General features: G+C 41.2%; 2 protein-coding genes and 1 long non-coding RNA gene across 3 annotated transcripts; 2 read left to right on the top strand and 1 right to left on the bottom strand.

Annotated features, from left to right (window-relative positions):
• The first annotated feature begins 741 nt into the window (after window positions 1-741).
• Window positions 742-4,301, top strand: LOC101467897 (glycine cleavage system H protein, mitochondrial). The gene is made up of 5 exons (XM_004553284.5): window positions 742-933; window positions 1,078-1,157; window positions 2,455-2,518; window positions 2,672-2,803; window positions 3,738-4,301. Exons 1-5 carry the CDS (start codon window positions 783-785, stop codon window positions 3,833-3,835), a joined length of 525 nt encoding a protein of 174 aa, XP_004553341.1. The 5' UTR covers window positions 742-782; the 3' UTR covers window positions 3,836-4,301.
• A 97-nt stretch (window positions 4,302-4,398) lies between these two features.
• On the bottom strand, window positions 4,399-10,896 carry si:ch1073-390k14.1 (deoxyribodipyrimidine photo-lyase). Its single transcript, XM_004553283.4, has 9 exons — window positions 10,651-10,896; window positions 8,685-9,192; window positions 8,241-8,552; window positions 7,962-8,134; window positions 7,779-7,863; window positions 7,468-7,700; window positions 7,136-7,330; window positions 6,796-7,021; window positions 4,399-6,672 (listed from the first exon to the last, which is right to left on the bottom strand). Exons 1-9 carry the CDS (start codon window positions 10,894-10,896, stop codon window positions 6,128-6,130), a joined length of 2,523 nt encoding a protein of 840 aa, XP_004553340.3. The 3' UTR covers window positions 4,399-6,127.
• A 4,059-nt stretch (window positions 10,897-14,955) lies between these two features.
• Window positions 14,956-19,298, top strand: LOC143419350 (uncharacterized). The gene is made up of 2 exons (XR_013099306.1): window positions 14,956-15,070; window positions 15,248-19,298. It is a non-coding gene; the product is annotated as an uncharacterized LOC143419350 (long non-coding RNA).
• The last annotated feature ends 187 nt before the right edge of the window (window positions 19,299-19,485 follow it).

Consider the following 19,485-nt stretch of genomic DNA (forward strand, 5'->3'; position numbering starts at 1 on the left):
AGGAAATAGCAAGGCATGTCTTAGAACAGTCTCATATTAAAAGGTCTTTAAGTCACTGATTTGAATGTTTATTTAACTTATACTTCAATTAATGTCTAAATCTTGAGCATTGCTAGAGCAGCAAAGTATATAAAAAGTATTGGGACATAACCTACAATCCATTATTTGAGTCACTGTAAAGTAATGGTGTATGTGTATTTTATTATATTTTTGACACTTAGATTTTTAAATCAGTATAACTTCCCTTGGCTTTGCTGACAGTAATTTCGGCGTTGTACTGGAAAGATCAACTAAAATAGTTGGAAATATAAAAAGTAGTACACCTTCCACTTTATCACCAAGGTAATGTTAGACTTTATTTTACTGAGTTATTCAGCCACATGGGAAAAAACAACTCAGAAACAAAAATTTATTTTTCCTTTTTTAATATTAGATGATCTTTGAAGCTGAAACATGTCTTAAATGGTATAAAACTTTCAAACTGCCAAGAAATTTATTTTAAAATAATGCAGCATCGATTCTAAGTCAGTTTCCATTTCCATCTGTGGCAACTTTTAAAAAAAATCAACAGGGGTAGAAGTAATTTACTTTGGGCTTGAGTTTGGCATTTCTTTATTTTTTTAAGAAATTTATTGCTAGTTAAATTATAATAATAGTTTTTATAATAGCAAACCGAGCGCTCAAGAGGATCAATAACGATGATCGGTGGAGGGCAGTAAAGCGCCACTGATACCTCTCATATCAATGAAGAAGAAACATGCTCTCATCAGTGAGCGACAAACATGGCTGCCTGTTGGCTACTCCGTTCCCTCTCTTCCAACTTTTCTACAGTTTTGCCTTTACTCGCTCGTTCAGCGTCGCTTTCTCCATTGCAGCTGGCATCTAAGCCTTATTTTGGAAGAACGCTAGCCTCTTCTAGCCGGTTATCAGCAGGTATTCGACTATGCATGTCTTGTATTAGATAACATTAGCGACAGAAAGGACACGATAGCTGCAGCGTGTTTGAGTGTTTCTGTCATACTCGTCGAGGACTTCAAAATCCTCGCTAAGTTCTGAGTATGTTGTGTTATCTTGCAGCGCTTAAATTCACAGACAAACACGAATGGATTCGTGTGGAAGACGGAATCGGGACGGTCGGGATCAGCAACTTTGCACAAGTGAGTATTCCACCTTTGCGCGTGCACTTCACAGACCGGTGCCAAAATGTGATTTCCGGAATTTGCCAGAAAAAGAAGGAAAAAAAGATGATTACTGGTGTTGTCTTAATAAATTATCAACTGATAGTTGATTTCAGAGTTTTATGTGTAATGTGTTTAATTGTATTGGTAAATAGACTTTATATGTTATATATGAAAAATAAAGAAATGGCCTGTTTCGCGAGTATCTTTATGGCTCTGCATTATTCTATCTACATTATAATCAATCCAGTCCTTTTTTGGCCACACAATATCTTTATAATAGTGTTATTTTTAATGCTGCTTGGCCAGATCTCTCTCTTTAAAAATTGACATTTTTATATGTCAAGAGACTTTTTAGCTGGATAAGTAAATGCTATGTAAAAGTCACTTTGTCACAAACTGGTTTATATCATTCTTTAGAGATATGGTTGGCATACGTTTCATGTCTAGGCTGACAATGTTTTGGTAAATCACTCAAATCACTTTTTGAGACAACACTGATTAAAACTGCTATAAATGATTTGATGGCTTACAGTATGTGAAACATATTTCTCTTAAATGTTATCATTGTGTTTTGAAATAAACAGTCCAGTAGCAGTAGAAGCTGCACTCAGTTTTTGGCAGAGGGACTTGTATGTGTCCTTTGTTTGTTCAGGTGTTTCATTAACATTAAAAATGTCTTTTTAAAAGCTATTTTAAGTGGCCAGAAGAGACTGGGTTTATTATTGTGTAAAATACACAGTAGGTAGGTACAATAATATAGTCATAAAGATACTTATTTCTTTATTTCATATGTAGATTATGCGGAGTGCAGCCTATTTTTCAATATAAGCAAATATATTAGACATAAAAACATAATCTTTTTTTTTTATGTTTGCAGGTGATGACTTTTTAGCACAATGGCGCTGAAATATGTGCACATGCAAGGCAGATCCAAGATTTAAAGCTCTTTTATTATGCAAGCTAATTAAGGCAATGCTCCCTCACATGGCCCCCAAAAAACTTAAATAACATATATTTACTGACATAAATATAAAGTACAGTTTTTAAACTGGCATTTATTTAAAAGTTTAGAAAGTATATGTAGGACTGACAGTTGTCATTACATTTCTTGTGTGTGCACAACACTCAAACACCAGATAGCAGTGACTCAAATGTAAACACAGACATCCCTTTCCACAACATTTAAATGAAACGCAAATAACTGTTTTGTTTTGTTTTTTTTAACATCATACTCTGGTTGTCCTGGCTAAATGTTTTCCCTAACCGCTTGCAGGAGGCATTGGGAGATGTAGTTTATTGTGGACTGCCAGAGGTGGGGGCACAGCTGGCTCAGCAAGGTATGATGTTTGCTGAATAATAGTGAATATTATTAAGATGGGTATAAAGCTTGATCTCATGCATGTCATCGCTGGATTTAGAGTCACCACAATGCAGGAAAGTGGATGGCCTCTTGTCCCTCATGACGTACTTTCTGAAATTTACTCCTGCAGATGAGTTTGGAGCTCTGGAAAGTGTAAAGGCAGCCAGCGAGCTTTATTCTCCTTTAACTGGAGAAGTTGTAGAGATCAACACGCTACTGGCAGACAACCCTGGTCTGGTCAATAAATCTTGCTACAAAGATGGTAAGTACACACATAAACGTCACAGTGCAGTTAGTGGAGGGTACTCTGGTGTATGTATGAGACATTTTAGATTAATGCAAGAGCTTAAATAGAATTAACCAATGACATTACTCTTTGTGGTTTGTCACAACATTGGCATTTTCTTTCGATTGGTGCATTTTTTTTCTATATAGATCACTGCTAAAACCTAATGTTTTTTTTTTAACTGTTTTATCACCCAGTATAATACGCGGCAGTAAGCTATGAGGTTTAATCTCTGGACAGTAGATGGCAGTAATACAACACAACATAACAGTGAAGACAGGGTCTACATTAAGGCCATAAAGCTGGAGCTGTTCTATTGTTACATTACATTATATTTCATTAAAATGACCCTTCATTGCACATTTTCTAACTAACATCTGAATATTTGATGTCCAGAGACATTGTATGTTTCAATCTCTTTTCCCTCACTGCATTCATTCCATTTTATTTAAGTTAATTACTAACTCATCACAATTACCTTTATGGCCTTTGGTAGTAATGCACTGCAGAATGTTAAAATAACCTTTCACTTATAACATTCACTCACAGTCTGAAAGCAAAACATAAGCTGTTCACTCTGGTGGACTATTTTACTCAAGCAAAAAAAAGTGTATGTGTGTGTGTGTGTGTGTGTGTGTGTGTGTGTGTATATATATATATATATATATATATATATATATATATATATATATATATAAATAACAGTGTCAGTGACATTTACAAACATTTTCTCTTATAAGGTTTTTAGCTTATATCTTTAAACAATGCAAAGAACAAAATATACTCATATTTTGTGTAGTTATTTTGTTTTGTTTTTTCATGTGAAGCATTTAATGCTACAGGTACTGAAACCAGTGTGCATCTTTGAATCAGAGCTTAGCTTAACTTGATTTTTACACATCTATTATAGGTTGGCTCATGAAGATGAGCATTTCCAAACCTGCCGAGCTTGACAGTCTAATGGATGAAGCTGCATATGAGAGATACATCCATTCTATTGAGGACTGACATAACACCTTTCTGTATGTGCTGTGCACCTTCCCTTTTTCTCACAACACTGGCAGAGAGAGGTGCACAATATGTGCCTGTCCGTTAAAACGCAATACATAGCATTCTCCAGTGGAGCTCTGTAGCTCCAGGCTACTGATCTGTCAGTGCTGTAGAGCTGTGAACTTTAGAATTTCTTTACAGACTTAATTTAGGGGACCTTCCAGCCTGCATTGACCTAATATCCATTGTTGGTTTCTTAAAGCATCAAACCACCAAAAGGTGGAAGAGACTGAGACTAGAATAAAATAGTTACAAATCATTTCAGTGAAGGACTTGAAACTCTGTCTTGGGACACTGTTTGACTTAAAAAGCACTTTTGTCTTTATGGTATTAATTATTTTGATCTTCACTGCATGTATAAGGGTTAAACTGTGGACAGAGGACCTGTGTAATAAAAAATAAATAAACATTTCCTTAAAAAGTCTCTTTTCTTTGTCATTTATTTCTGAAATTTTTATGTTTTATATACGGCTTAAAGAAAAAATAAATCGCACTAATATAAATATATGTATATACACCGCATTCCAAATTATAATGCAAATTGTGTTTAAGTGTCATAAAGATTAGTTGTTTTTCAATTAAACCCATGGATGGAATTGTGTCTCAGGACTCTTTGTATCATTGAAATCAATCTTGGACACTTATGATCATTAGTTTGCCAGGTGAGCCCAATTAAAAGAAAACTACTAAAGAAGGATGTTCCACATTATTAAGCAGACCACCATTTTCAAGCAACATAGGAAGGAAAAAGTATCTCTCTGTTGCTGAAAAGCATGAAATAGTTGAATGCCTTGGACACGTAATGAAAACCTTAGATATTTCACAAAAATGTAAGCGTGATCACCATAATGTTAAGAGATTTGTGGCTGAGTCAGAGCACACATGGGTTCGTGCAGATAAAGGCACAATGAGGAAGGTTTCTGCCAGACAAATACATCAGATTAAGAGAGCAGCTGCTAAAAGGCCATTACAAAGCAGCAAACACTTATTTGAAGTTGCTGGTCCCTCTGGAGCCCTGCGAACATCAAGGTGTAGGATCTTCCAGAGACTTGCAGTTGTGCATAAACCTATTCAGCCACCCCTAACCAATGCTCACAAGCAGAAACGGCTGCAGTGGGCCCAGAACTACATGAAGACTAATTTTCAAACAGTCTTGTTCACTGATGAGTGCAGTGCAACCCTGGATGGTCCAGATGGATGCAGTGGTGGATGGTTGGTGGACGGCCACCATGTCCCAACAAGGCTGCGTCGTCAGCAAGGAGGTGGTAGAGTCATGTTTTAAGCCGGAATCACAGGGAGAGAGCCGGTTGTCCCCTTTAGGGTCCCTGAAGGTGTGAAAATGATTTCTGCAAAGTATGTGGAGTTTCTGACTGACCACTTTCTTCCATGGTAGAAAGAGAAGAACAAAACCATCTTCATGCAAGACAATGCACCATCTCATGCTACAAGGAATACCTCTGCATCATTGACTGCTATTGGCATAAAAGGAGAGGAACTCATGGTGTGGTCCCCATTCTTCCCTGACTTCAATCCTATTGAGAACCTTTGGAGCATCCTCAAACAAAAAATATGAGGGTGGGAGGCAGTTCACCTCCAAACAGCAGCGCTGGGAGGCTATTCTGACATCCTGCAAACCATTCAAGTAGAAACTGTTCCATGGATGCAAGAATTGTAAAACTGCTATCAAATAAGGGGTCCTATGTTAATATGTAACTTGACCTGTTAAGATGTTTTTGATTGAAATCGCTTTTGATGTTAGTGAAATTGATCTACTAATGCTGCAAATTCAACAAATAACCATTTTCAATTCTTTACAATCTATAAAATCTTTTGAAAGTCTGTGTGCGTAATAATTTGGAACAGTGCATTTTAAGTTTTTTTATTTTTGAAAAACATACTGTTTTCATTGGGAGTTTTGTTCAGTAACATTTGAATTATACTCTATTGGTCGATGACTCGAAAATTATGCCGACTGTCATTTGAATCGACTAAGTAGCAAAAACAGAAAAATATCATTTGCATAATAATTTGGAACGCAGTGTATGCTGCCATTATTAAACACAGTACCTGAGGTCAAACTGAATATAAACTTTTGAGAGCATTTTCCAGCCCCCTTGCAATCTACTTTTTTTCCACAAATATTTTCCACATCCACATTGGCAGAATATGTCTTGGCATAATTTTTACACTCAATAAATTTGTAATATGTTTACATTCTGTGGCAAATGACTAAAAAGTTTGTAGTCTTGGTCACTTTAGAGAAGTGACTGCCCCACCGGGTACTATAGAGAACCTGTCCTTGGCTGTGGGAGTTCGTCTGGCCCTGCCTCGAGGTGAAGGAGACGGTGGGAGCCCCTCCATTCTCCGATAATCGCTGTTGAGCCTCTCCTTTCTTTGGACTGCCTCATGCATTACACTGGCAGTGAAGTCTCTCTTATTAAGGAAAGCAATGGTCTCGTCCCTCTTTCGGCTCACGTATCCTTTTAAAACTGCGTTGTAGGGGTTTGATGTGGCATCAGCATCCGGATCTTCATGCTGGTGTTTGAATTCCATGCGAGTGATGACAGGCAACAGGAACTGCTTTCCTTGTGTCACCACAGCCCCATCCTTGTGTGATAAACCCAAAGCCTCAGAGACCAGGCGTGGGGGCAAAGGCACCAAATCGCAGCCTGAGCGTTTGTCCACATACTGTTCAAACTCCCTGCGCACCAAAGCTACATCCTGCAGAGACTGATTCCTTCGCTCCTCGAGATCTGTAATTATTCGCTCGGGATACGACTGGCCAAACACCACACCTAAACCGTGAGGACAGCATCGATGTAATAAATTGATATATTAACTGTTAAAACTAAACTATGCAAAGCATGATTCCATACATTTATCTTATTTAAAAAGTGAATTACAATAAAATGTCTCACCTGCACGCCGCAGCATAGATGCAGGACATTTCCAGGGTTTGTGAATAAGCTCGTCAGGCAACTCTGCAAGTTCAGGACACCATTTCCTAACATAGGTACCGTAGGGGTCACAGGTCATTGCTGCGTCAACAGGGTGCATGACAAAGTTCCAGTGATCCAGGCCACACATGCCCCCATTCTGCCACATCATTGCATCTATGGCAACATCTGCATCCACCAGGGTGTCCTAAAAATGGGTTGGATACAGTCAGGAAGTTAAGTAGTACTTGTGAATATTTGTCAGGCATTTGGTGCAATATCTTTGTGAGTGCATTAGTCCCAGTGTGCACACGCATCTCACCTGGAACCAGCGATAGCCTTCTTGCCAAGGCAGATAAAGATATGCTATGAGAAAAGATGCCACTACATGTCTCATGTAGTTGTTCATCCAGCCTGTTTGCCACAGCTGCTTCATGGCTGCATCGACCAGAGGGTAGCCTGTTCGTCCTCGCTGCCATGCCTTGAGGTGGCCCCGATCACTGCTCCACCGCAAAGCCTGCCAGTGGATGTAAAATTATCCATAATGTGGTTTAGGCCTTTATTACAAATTAATAAATTGACGTGGCAACAAAAAAAGTTTACAATTTTATGGTATGGTTAATATTCACTTTGTAGTCTATAACTAATTTCCACCTTGTATGGAGGTCTGATGGATTCCCATGGGAGGTCAGGAAACAGCGTGAGCTGCCAGTAAGCCAAATCTCTCCACGCCAATTTGCGTTGGAACTTTAGGGGTCGACAACGTGCTCCTTTGGCATCCCACATTAACCAGCGTGGACTGAGCTGACCAAAATGAAGATAGGGCGACAAGCAGCTGGTGTTCGGAGCATCTGCCCTGCCTGACTCTTTTTCATATCTATACACACCTAGAAATAGAAATAAATATATGGTGTTGTTCATTGCCAAGTCTGTTAAGATAACCAACTGAACAATAGGTGTCTCACCATCATGAAGAAAGGCCTCTAGACGGGCTTGCGCTCCTCCTTCACTAAAATCCCAGGTCTTTCTAATATTCGCTGCCCAGTCAACCTGAATGCCGAAGAGAAAACAAAGAAAACATTGACAGATGCGTGATTTAAATTATTTTTTAAGTTGTTTTGTTTTGCCTTAGAGCTTTGGTTTCTAACCGTTGTGCCATCCTTCCTGCGGGGCATGCGTGCCAAGCCTAGTTCATCCAAACAGAGCCCCTTTGGCCAGTGGGCAGGTGCAGGGAGAGATACCGGGGGGTCCAGGGGAACTCCTACTGCAGTCCCTGGGTTCTGTCTACAGCAGCTCATGAAGTGAGAGACTGAACCTATTCCTACATCATAAAAAAACAATAAAAGTTCATCAGAATAGCCATATTGTAATTTAGGTATACATTATCAGCAAACCCAGTATGCACATAGAAATATGCTTTGACTAACCTCGAAGGCCAACACCCTCCGTGGTGACAGAATAAGGGTCTCTGAGACAATAAGAGTGGAACATCCTGCATTCAACACCTTGTTTCTGCAGAGCTGATACTACCAGATCATCTCTCTCCTTCAGCCAGGGCTCATACAAGGCATTAGCCAGCACTGTTCTTGCCCCAGTCTCTTTAATCAGCTCCTTAAGTGCCTTCAGAGAAGATTCAGTACTTGTCATCTCCCCATTTGCCTTGAGGACGACAAGACGGCTGCCGATGTGCTCCAAAGATGAACAAAAACACAACAATGCCTGATGCAACCAATATTTACCTATTTAAAAAAGGGAAGATACATTCAGACAATTAGAATACAGAGCCTTACAAACAAGGATTTTGTCAAGAACTATTATGAAGACATGAGACAAAGTATTGCTATAACCACTGATTCCTTGATCAAACTTACAAGCTCCTCCCATAGCCACTGTAATGCCCGTTCCCTCCTCTTCTTTGGGGCTCCAGATGAAGACAGGTATGACAGGTGCACCCACTTCTAGTGACGCCACGAGAGCAGGATTGTCACACAGCCGCAAATCCCTCCTGAACCACAGTAACACTGGTGGTGGTGCTGATGGAGAGCGGGGTAAACCTACAAGGTGCTGGCCAGTACATTTTCGCCTCTGCCGCCTATTCTTAGAGCGTTTTGGTTTCTGTGATTGATCCACATCTCCCTCCTGTTCTGAGACACACACAGTCTGACCTGTCCCGAGTGTCTGCTTATTAGGATACGTACTTATTTGAAACTCCATCTCTCTGGCTGTCTGCGGTGGACTCTCTCTGTTCCAGGATCCAGTTTGATTGGTGCAGTTGCTTCCTTCAGGCTTTAATATAGAATTCAGCTGAACAGATCCTCTCTGACCTTTCATATCCAGTAGAGAGAGAGCCAAAGCAAGTTCCAGCTCGTCATCTTCAGTCTAAAATTTAAGCAGGACAACCCACTGTTATTACTTTTAAAACAATTCTTTAGTAGTTTAAAAAGACGAATGTGTACACTATGCCCTAAATGACAAGACATTAGCTTTTATCAAAAACTACCACAGGTGTTTCAATTATTTAAATGTATTATCTCTTTAATTAGATGGGTGTGTACAGGCACGGCTTGGTTTACACTCATCAAGTACTTCATAAGGGACACATGCAAACCTGTCATTCTTCCTTGCAGACACCTTATTGTAACCCAAATTCTCCCCATCACCGGTTCCGTCTTGTCACTCAGGCTTCATTCAAGCCCCCATCTTCATCTCCAACACCGCCCTCTAGATTCCAGGGGGTCCTGCCCTAATCCCTATCAGCACTGGGATTAAATCCTGCGCTGATGGGCAGCATCACATGCATCTCTCAGGTCCTGTGTCAGGTCTTGTTTTTGATTTTTTTTCTCCTATTTCTTCTGGACATGACTTTCAGATACTGTTCATCTGCTTTAGATAGTTCTTTAGACCTGCCACTTCTTTTGTCCTCCACTTGTCCACTTTCCTCAAATTGTTTAGGGAAAGTGGAAAATGCCAAGGAAATCACAATTTCCATTTTCTAAATTACTTTTAGACATTTTTAGAAAAAATCCCTACAAATACAAAGAAAACTGAAATGGGAAAAAATTGGGAGACATCATCTCGATGTAGGGAAGCATAGAGCTGCCACCCAGGCAAAATAAAAATAGAGATATATCACAAAACTTTATTGTTCTTACAATATACTTTTCATGTTTGTTCAATATACTATCACGTCATTACAATATACTTAATATCACGTTATAACAAAAAACTTTTTATATTCTACGAACGTAATAATTATGTATATTGTAATGACGTGATATTATGTTGTTCAAACGTGAAAAGTATATTGTACTAACATGATAGTATATTGTGAGAACAATAAAGTTTTCACGTTATGATGTGATATAGCTCTATTTTTCTTTTGCCTGGGTGGCAGCTCAACGCTTCCGTAGTTCTCGGGAAAATATCACCAATTAACGCAGATCCCGGGGCTCCGCATTCACAAAAGGGGGAAACTTTAGCCTTGGCAGTGGTTTGCAGTTTCGGTGAAGAGCTGCTCCTGTACCGCCATTAGGAAATCATTAATACTTATGTATGTTTTCTTTCATTTATTTACGTATTTATTTATTTTAGGTTAAGCTAGGCTAGTAGGTAAAATGAAAAAGTGACAAAAACACAACTAGCTACCTAAAGTTACGTGTATCATCAAATGCTTGAGTTAATCTCTAAAAACGCCAGTCGTTTAATTAAGTCCTGTTACTTCCTTATTGTGTTTTGTTCGTGTCATTTTTTGTATGTATTTTATTTTTGCTGACTTAAGCCTAGGTGTTACAAGTCCTCCAACCTGAATGTACTTCTATTGCTGAAACATTTACTGACCTTGGTGAAATATTCCTGGTAGATGGAGGTGAGACTGGCGTGCAGGAGTCTGTCACCCGTGGACAGAGGCTCGATGAGGGACAGAAACTGTGAGCGGGTCTCTACTTGCCCCAGGATGGACACACACATGGCGAAGAAACCCTCGGGATCCTCTCGACCCTCCAGTACTTCCCCTAACCACCATTTCACTGTGGCTTGGGCATCAGCTCCTGAAGGAGGCATCTTCGAGTAAAAGGTGACTGACATTTTAGTTTGTTAAAAAGATTAAAGCCTAAGCTCTATATTCACGATCATCTCAACCTCCTGAACTACCGGTTACCAAACAACAGCTGATTTTCAGTTACACAAGCCATGTGTCAAATGTTTTGTAACCTGGGGTAAATTGTAATGAGTAAAAAGCACCAGTAGGGGGTGTACAAATCTAATATAAATGAGCTATGCAGGAGGCTAGTAAAGCCCATGGGTGTTAGGCTGGGTTTTTTTTCTTTTCACAGCGTGTGAGTAACAGATGGGATTCCTTGTTTACATTTCATTAACTTGGCATTATGGCAGAGCAATATAGACCTAATAAATGCTATATGAATGCCTGTTTTTGACATAGATTTGAGTCGATCTCTGTGTTTCATCTTCCTGTCCACAGCACAATCATTTCTCTGCCAAATCTATACCTGTCAACGAAAATGTTTCATTCCCAGGGTCGCCACAAGCAAAATCCAATCAAATAGAGATCCTTGGTTCAATTTGAAGTGATGTTAAAATGCTGGAGGGGGGGGGGGGGGGGCATCTTCCTTTGGATAATCACTCTATAATTTTTACATAGCCTTCATCTTGACAGGAATGTGGCCTTTTTCAAGTGCAGCCTGTGATGTGACTGAAAAACAAAGCCAGGAGACGGTGTACCCAGCAGTGATTTTTTTTTTTTTAATCACAGTCTGTGTTCAGACTGTTGAAGGGTTGCTAAGTAATTGATTTTTTTAATGAGACCATGAATAAGCTTTTGAAAGTACGCAGCAGGGGACAATGATTTGTGACACTTGTGGAGCAAACTTTAAAATGCTTTGTATAGTTGATAAGCTCCACTTGTGATACTATTACAGGAATTACTCAGAAGTCTTATTTTACTTATATAAAAAAAAATTCTCAAGTGTTCGTCTAAAATGCGATCAAGGCTTCGCAAACAAGGACATACGATCTGAGTTATTCAAAACTATTATGTGAAAAGTAGTGGGAGTGTAAGAAGGGAATATGGTGTTGAGTGCTGTGGTATGTGAATAGAGCAAGACCGAAAGAGAGGGAGCGGGAGAAAGAGATTGAGAGAGAGAGAGAATCAATAGTGTTTAGACAGAGAAGTGGAGTCTAAGTGTGTGATCAATAGAGAGCAGAGAGGAGAGATTAGCTGCTTTTCTCTTTCAAACTAACACTGACAAATTGGTGAATTGGTGTATCGGCCCTTGGGCTAAACGGATTGACCTGCTGTTTCCATGTTCTACCGTGTACTGTCAATAAAGATCTGTGTTCATTGTGGCTCTCAATGAAGAGAGTGAATGAAGCACCAAAAGAGAGAAAAAGGGGAAAAGGAAGGAAGGGAAATAGAGAAGCAAAAGCAAAAGTGCAGTCCAGGTGCCCACGTAGAGCTGATACTCGCGAAATGTCCACACCTCGGTCTCATTAACACACGCGTGTACTCATATGTGCATCCTCGTGCACATTGTTATAAAACCATAATAACGTCTCCAGGAAAATTAATGGAAAGACAGATTAAAAACTAAGTGAGGAGAAACGGGCCACTAGTGTAGCTATTTGCAACTCATAAATCATTCTGACACACCCACGCGCATGTAGACACTTGCATAGACTCACACACGCACATACACACAAGCACACACACGTACTGTAATTAACCACAGGCTATTTACTCTCTCCTGCTGTAAATTAGACATGCAGACACAGTTATTACATTAGGGGGATCTGCCATGCAGAATGCTAACAGGGGGGGAGGAGGAGGGGAGACTCGTGCACATAACAACAACTGGTTCATACAAACATAAACATGCACGTACGCACACACACACACACATGCATGCGTGTACACAAGAAAGAGGGTTTAGAAGAATCATAGACTGACGGGAGTGAAAATGAAGCTGCAGCACAGAGAATAGGGGCCCCCAGCTCTTTGTTCCCTGCTGCATTTCATTATCTGAAACGCCAGCCAACACACGACACACACACACACGCAACGCACCTCCCCCTTCCCTAAAGCTGTCTGCCTTCACTCCATGCATACAGCACAAAAAGAGGGGAATATAGAGATACTGCGTCAGTGCCATTCACTGGCATCTGTACTTGGTCATGGCAAGCGTGTCTGCATGGTCATCCTTCGCAAATCAACTCATCCACACACTGCCCTGAGTTGACCACTTCCATTTAAACCTGTGATCACAGAAAACACAGTCCCATAAATTCTATTTCAAGCAGAACAATGGGAGATGAAGTCTTGATTAAAGCAAGTATTGATACTCTGTCTCAGGCAGCTTGTCTCCATTTAGTTCATCTGAAGTTTTTCTTATTTTTTTTTCTGGCAGTCCTTCAGTTTGTGTGTGTGTGTCCTCTGGTTCCCTCTGCCTCCCTCACCCTTCTCTGTCCCTCTGTTTTCCCACGGTGATCGATAGCTCATTACAATCATTGACTGCAGCTCATCAGCACCTTTTAAGGTCTGGAGACACAGAAAAGGTGTATGTGCTTGTAAGGGTGCATGTTTTCTGATGTGAGCTTATTGACAAATAGAAAATAACCATTCAAATGTCAAACATAACCTTTGTTTTGTTCAAAATGAATTTTTCTGTCTTACAGCCAGTGCTGCGGGTGTCTAGTTTGTCACTTTGTCGCTTTATGGTCCATGGTCTTGGGGAACATCTTATTATGCAACTCACGTGGGTACCATGGTTTGTTGCTATGGTGATTGCCAAGGGAGCCAGAGTATTATAGGTGTTTATCCTAGACAGGAGCAAGGCTACTCTCCGTCTATCAGGACACGCTTCAATTTGCCACACAGTTTGGACCACACATTAAGATCAACACAGTCACAGAGGGACAAAGGGAAAACAGAATACAACACAATCAGGTCCGGATGCGATTTAGTGGATAGATTATTCAGTATTCATATTCCTGGAAGAAAGACCTTGTTCAAACACTCAGTTGTTGGTTTAATGCGTCACTGCAGGGTTTGTTTTTGGAGAGGACAGGATGTGAGCCAAAAGAAGCAAACAGAGAAAAAAGACTGTTAGAGAGTACAAACCATGGTTAAAGGCAAGGAGAAAAGTGTAGACATAAAAAAAGGCAAAATAAAGGAGACAATAGATAGACCTCGAGAAGTCCCCCAAGGATTCAGTCACAGGATGTGGTCTAAGAAAAGCAGTAAATTGGTAAAGAGTGTGAACTTTTAAGGAAAAGGGGATAAAAATAGAGAGTATAATAAAGGGCTGAATAGACAACAAGTCTCTCAGCCCATGCATAAATTACACACACCATTTACATATTCATTATGTTTTGTGTTCTAATGAGAGTATTTGCTTAATAGCATCACCACCACTGCCAGCTTTTGTTTGACTCAAGAGAATTAAAAGAGTGGGAGAAAAAAAAAAGAAAAACAAGGGAGCAAGGGTCATCTTGGCAAAGTGGGTTAGGTCAATGGTATACAATCAATTTTACTGATGATCATATCAATCATATTGCTGTATTGTTCATGTGTGAACGAGCACAACCTACTCAAGGCTCTAGGAGATGTGAAGTGAAACACACATAATGGGGGGTTGGTTAAAGTTAATTAAAACAGCACAAGCTCTCTACAAACTCGGGGCTCTCTTCGTCCTTCTCCTCTTGTCTCAGTGGAATAAGTGAGTGCTGCTGTAATTACCTACAGGGCAGCCACTGAGAGCATTTCTTCAGGTGCCAAAAAAAGTCTTTCAAATGACAGCAAAGATTTGCAGAGTGACTTTAAGGAATGAAAAGTTTGTATGTCTGAAGTGATCTTGCGCATAACTAGAGGTCCAACACATAAAGTGTTCCATACAATGTGAAGCGTTTTTTTTTTTTGTTAGAAAATAAATGAATGAAATAAGGGGAAAAGAGAGGGATGGAAATGAAGAGACAGGGGGAAGGGCAACGGAGGGATGAGCTACAAATGAGAGCGATGGCGGTGGCAGGTTGGCACAGTGCCATCCAGTCAGGACTTGAGCAGGGGCGGGCATGGGCATGGGAAAAGGGGCGAGGAGGAGAATAAGAATGAAAGAGGAAGAGAAACAGACCTCCATACTGCTACCATGGTGGTACCTTGGCACAGGCATAATGGGGCGTAACGAACAAGAGACTGGGCAGAGAAAGGGAAGATGGGAAAAATATCAGAGGATAGCGGAGCATAGAAGTAAGTGAGATGCCAGCAAGCAGAGGACTCGGATATCGATAAACGACAGAATCATAGGATGTTGAGGAGAAAGATGGACAATACTTTAAATTTGTAAATGCACGATAGGTCGCAGAATGGGAAACAGCGTTGGAATTATTGTAACCGTTATTCAATTTTTCTTCCTTTCTATGCCAGCTGCAGCGTGCCACCCAACGGGCAGCATGCCAGTTTGTACATGTGGCATGCCCGAAGCATTCGAAGCGAATGGCGGAAAACTGTCATAGTCAAAGACGAGGACTCACCTCCGAGGATTTGCTACTAATCACCATTTGTTTGTTTGGACAAAGCCAAGAAGAGGTGCCCGGGCAACGGTTGCCAGCGATTTAGTGATGGCATCTTTTCAGGGGCGGCAAGGGTACAGGGAGAAAGATGGCACCCTGCCAAAGCAACATAATGCACACATTAGTAAACAGAAACCTCCGTACGGTGAGCAAAACATTTCGGATGCCTTGAACGTTTTTGGCGGTGGCATCCCCTCAAGGGAAAGACTGGAAACAGAGATGGCACCATGCCAAACACAAACTGCGAGGCGTTCGCGGGCACGACCAATAGATACACTAAAATGTACTAAATGCCACGGCAAAAAAAGTAGCAAAAGAACTACAAGTAGAACTACAAATGTAGCCGTGGTGGGAGTTTGGGAGAAAAACTATTTCCGTGATGCCAACTCTGCTCAGTGCCAGCTGCTGCACTGAAAGGATGCTGCTGCCCATCACAAAAATCTAAGAGGAGGGATCATACCATTCCAGTATGGGCAGAAAGACTATGTGGAAAGAGAGGAATAATGAGCAAAATGAATAACGGATGCAGAAGGAGGAAAATGGGGGATTTTGTGCTTAACGAAGAACAGTGGGAGTGGGTGGACAAGGATGATGAAGAGCCTCTTTCCTGCACTTGCACACCTGGGATCTTCTTAAAGGGATATCCCCTCAGACTGCTGTGTGTGTTTAAAGGGAGGGATGTGTTGGCATCATCTCCAGGGTGTCAAGCTGTGTTTCTCTATTGCCAGTCAGGGAGGGTTCTGCAGTCATCAGAGGCGGGCAACTGTCTGGGCATCTCATCTGCAGCTAATTAACAGCCACACACTAATTCTAACAGCCGATCATAATTAGCGATTTAATCACTCGTCAACGCTCTTCTCCCCCCCAAATTGTGCCTCCTATTTGGACACGTGCGGATAAGCTAAGGAACGCCGGATTCCTCCCTCACTACCTCCCCCTCCCTCGTCCTTCCTTCCTTCATCCTTGGCTCCAGACTCCAGTGGGATCTTAATTAAGCCTGGGCTTCATTATGCAAATGGAGTACAATAAACGACAGCAGAGGTGGAGTTGGATACAGACTAAAACGGAACGGTGGGAGGGGAGCATTGAAAGTGGAAAATGAAGAGATGTGGAAGGTTACTAAAATCGTCTATGTAATGTTACTACAGTAATTGTAAAGTTGTTGTAACTTGTATGTCTGCAGTGGGCTCACTACCACATGAGACGTGAGAACCAGTGAAACCAGCTCTCTGATTCGCCATCTCTGCTGGCATTGGGAAAACTTCTCTGAAATAACAGCGGATATGCAAAATGTCACTTCTCACAAAGGAAATTTCAAGGAATGGTGAAGGAAAGGGAATATTGACAATGAACCCTGTTAATATCACCAGTTGGCTGTTGTCGTGGATACAAAGGAAGATGGTAGAGATAGGGAGACAGAAAATAGGGAGACAGAAACACTGAGAGTGGCAGCAGCATGGCAGCTAATGTCATCTCAGTTTAATCATCGCATGGGATCATGGGGTTCATGAAAATTCATTTGCATATCATTAAATGGAGAGAGGTTATTTGGTGCGGCTAGCCAAAATGGGATTGGATGAAGGAAGGGGGGGAAAAAAAGGAAAATGTAGGGGCTCGTTATTAAACTGCAATGTTTTATAGTCCGCCAGCCGATTCATTTAATTTGGGCTTAATTAAAATGTGTCAGACTCAATAAATCATTCCAACAGGGATACTATCAGTGTTTCAGTCTGAAAAAAAGACTAATCACTGGATATGCGGTCGGACATTTTCCAATAACATTTTGAGTGCTTTAGTCTAATGTGAGCTTGACCAATCGACTTCCATTTCTGATTTATCTGAGTGGTGTGCATCGAAACAGCCTGTAACTTCTGTGTACAGTGTGAGCACAGGGCTATTTCTGACAGGTGGTGATGCCACCCTGTGTTAGTCAATAAGGGGGCAGCCTGCACTGTCTTTTTGACCTCTGCGATGTGTATGTATGTGCTTGGCTGTGTGCATTTCTCATTTACATAAGTGATGTAATTAGACCACCCTTTCTCATGCAGATCAGTTTGACAACATGGCAATCACTTTAACAGACATGCAGGCGCACACTCAGAAATACACACACAGGACAACACACGCTTGCTGCCGTGACCACCCCCATATCATGGGGAGTCTGTTGTCTGTGAGCAAAAAGTGTAAAGATTAACATAATCCAGCTAATAAGTGTGAGTAATATTCACAGAGTGACGCGTGGCATAGACACTGTCCTGCTGATGCGTATTTGTATCTCATTATAGATGTAAAGTACTGTGGTCGCCAGTGAGGCGGGAGGGGGAGTGGTGACGGTGAGCGGGGGGCCTTCATGAAGTGTGGGCCTGAATAAAGAGACACAGAAGAACAACAATAAACTGCACTACTTGGGGGGGAAAGTTACTCTATCCTTCCTTTGAAAAAGTTATTGATGTAATATAAAGACAAATTACGCGGGGTACCTCATAACCAGGATGCTGGAGATTGCTAAAGGAAGTTTTTCCAATGTCTGCACAAAATTGGAAAGACAAACCTACTGATTTTGTATCTGTTTGTTTACAGTACTGAGAGGCACACTGAGTCGGGTTTTTGCTGCAGAATATAGGAATTATAAATAGAGTGTATTTGCGCTTGCAGGCTAGCTCTGCCACATGATTGATTAGGATGGTGTGACGACCATTAAAAAGTCATTTAAAAGATGGATAGGGACCACATTTCCAAATAAAAACCACTTTATACCTGATGAAGTGCTGAACAAACTCTCCTTCAAAGACATTTACTGATTACTCTCTGGGTATGAGTGAGTGTAATGTGGGAAGCTCCCATGAACTCAGTGTAGCCTCTGCATCAGCTGTAGAGGACTCCAAAGCACTCGTCTCGACACAGTCAGGAAAAGGGTGGTAAAGGCTGTAGTTAAAAATTGTAGTTAAAAGAGAAAAAAAAACACAACCTCTGACATCTTTTTAATATTTTGGATTTAAAGCAATATATTAATTTGGACTGAGGTGTAATCTGTGTGCACAGGCGTGCACACACATGCACACACTGACTGAAATCTGATAGCGCAGCGTCGCTTCAGCTCAAGCCTTATCCTAAGAAACAGAGGTGCGTCTGAATGTGCGAATATATTTCAGCTCTGTCTCTTTAACTCGGGGCTCCACCACAGCAGCATGCTTTGGGATTCATGCATAAACATGAGCTGGCCTTTCAGCTCTCTCCTCACATAACCAATCTAAATCTAAATGAGCCCCCACTACAGATACACCAGCAGGCAATGACATTACTCCCCAGCCCCAGCCCAACCCCCTACTCTACCCTACTACCCCCAGTGACACATATACACCAGCAGGCAATAATTTCACGCTATCCCTCAAAGCCCCCCCACCTCCACCTACTCTCCACACGCATACACTCACTCGAACCCCCTTTTTTGCCGCAACCCCACCAGCTGCACAGTACTCATTTGATTAAGAGGGGGAGGACAGGGAGAAGGAGAAATGGTGGGGGATCACTTTATCAGGATGACTTTCTAAGATGGCTATCATGAGCTACGAAGCTATCTCAAGCCCTTTTCTGTGGTTACCTTCCTATTGTTCTCGCCATGTATCTGCTTGTCTCCGCCCAGCAAACCCAATCAGAACAACCCCGAGTTTCACAGTTACATCTTCCGTTGCCGCATTTCTGTGTAACAGTGAAATGAAGGGCTTGCCGCGAGAGAACAAGAAGCAGATACAGGTTTGTGCTCGACTTGTGCGCGTGTCTGATCGAACACTACATTCCCATGTTCATTGAAGTTTTTCCCCCCTCTCCAGCAAGTTGTCTCATCAACCACTGGGAAGTTTTACATAAGAAATGAGCAAATAATAAAATCTTCTCTACCAACCTAAGCTGTGGTCTTTGAAATGTTGCATATGAAAATTTGTGTGTCCTAAATGTGCTGTAGTGTGCAATTTTCCTCTCCTCTCTCCCAGAGTCGTAAAACACATTATCATCATCAGCAGCAGCAGCAGGAGCAGCAATGTAATTCATCCGAGGTCGTTAATATTCATCATATCATTTAGTCACAAAGGAAAC

Source organism: Maylandia zebra, linkage group LG7, assembly GCF_041146795.1.
Source record: "Maylandia zebra isolate NMK-2024a linkage group LG7, Mzebra_GT3a, whole genome shotgun sequence".
Taxonomy (NCBI): Eukaryota; Metazoa; Chordata; class Actinopteri; order Cichliformes; family Cichlidae; genus Maylandia; species Maylandia zebra.

Coding starts and splice junctions, on each gene's coding strand:
- si:ch1073-390k14.1 (XM_004553283.4), bottom strand. CDS start 10,896: ATGTCAGTCACCTTTTACTCGAAGATGCCTCCTTCAGGAGCTGATGCC. Junction 8,553..8,684: donor AGTGGCTATGGGAGGAGCTT/GTAAGTTTGATC, acceptor TTTTTTAAATAG/GTAAATATTGGTTGCATCAG. Junction 8,135..8,240: donor GGAGGGTGTTGGCCTTCGAG/GTTAGTCAAAGC, acceptor TTTATGATGTAG/GAATAGGTTCAGTCTCTCAC.
- LOC101467897 (XM_004553284.5), top strand. CDS start 783: ATGGCTGCCTGTTGGCTACTCCGTTCCCTCTCTTCCAACTTTTCTACA. Junction 2,519..2,671: donor GGCACAGCTGGCTCAGCAAG/GTATGATGTTTG, acceptor TTACTCCTGCAG/ATGAGTTTGGAGCTCTGGAA. Junction 2,804..3,737: donor TAAATCTTGCTACAAAGATG/GTAAGTACACAC, acceptor CATCTATTATAG/GTTGGCTCATGAAGATGAGC.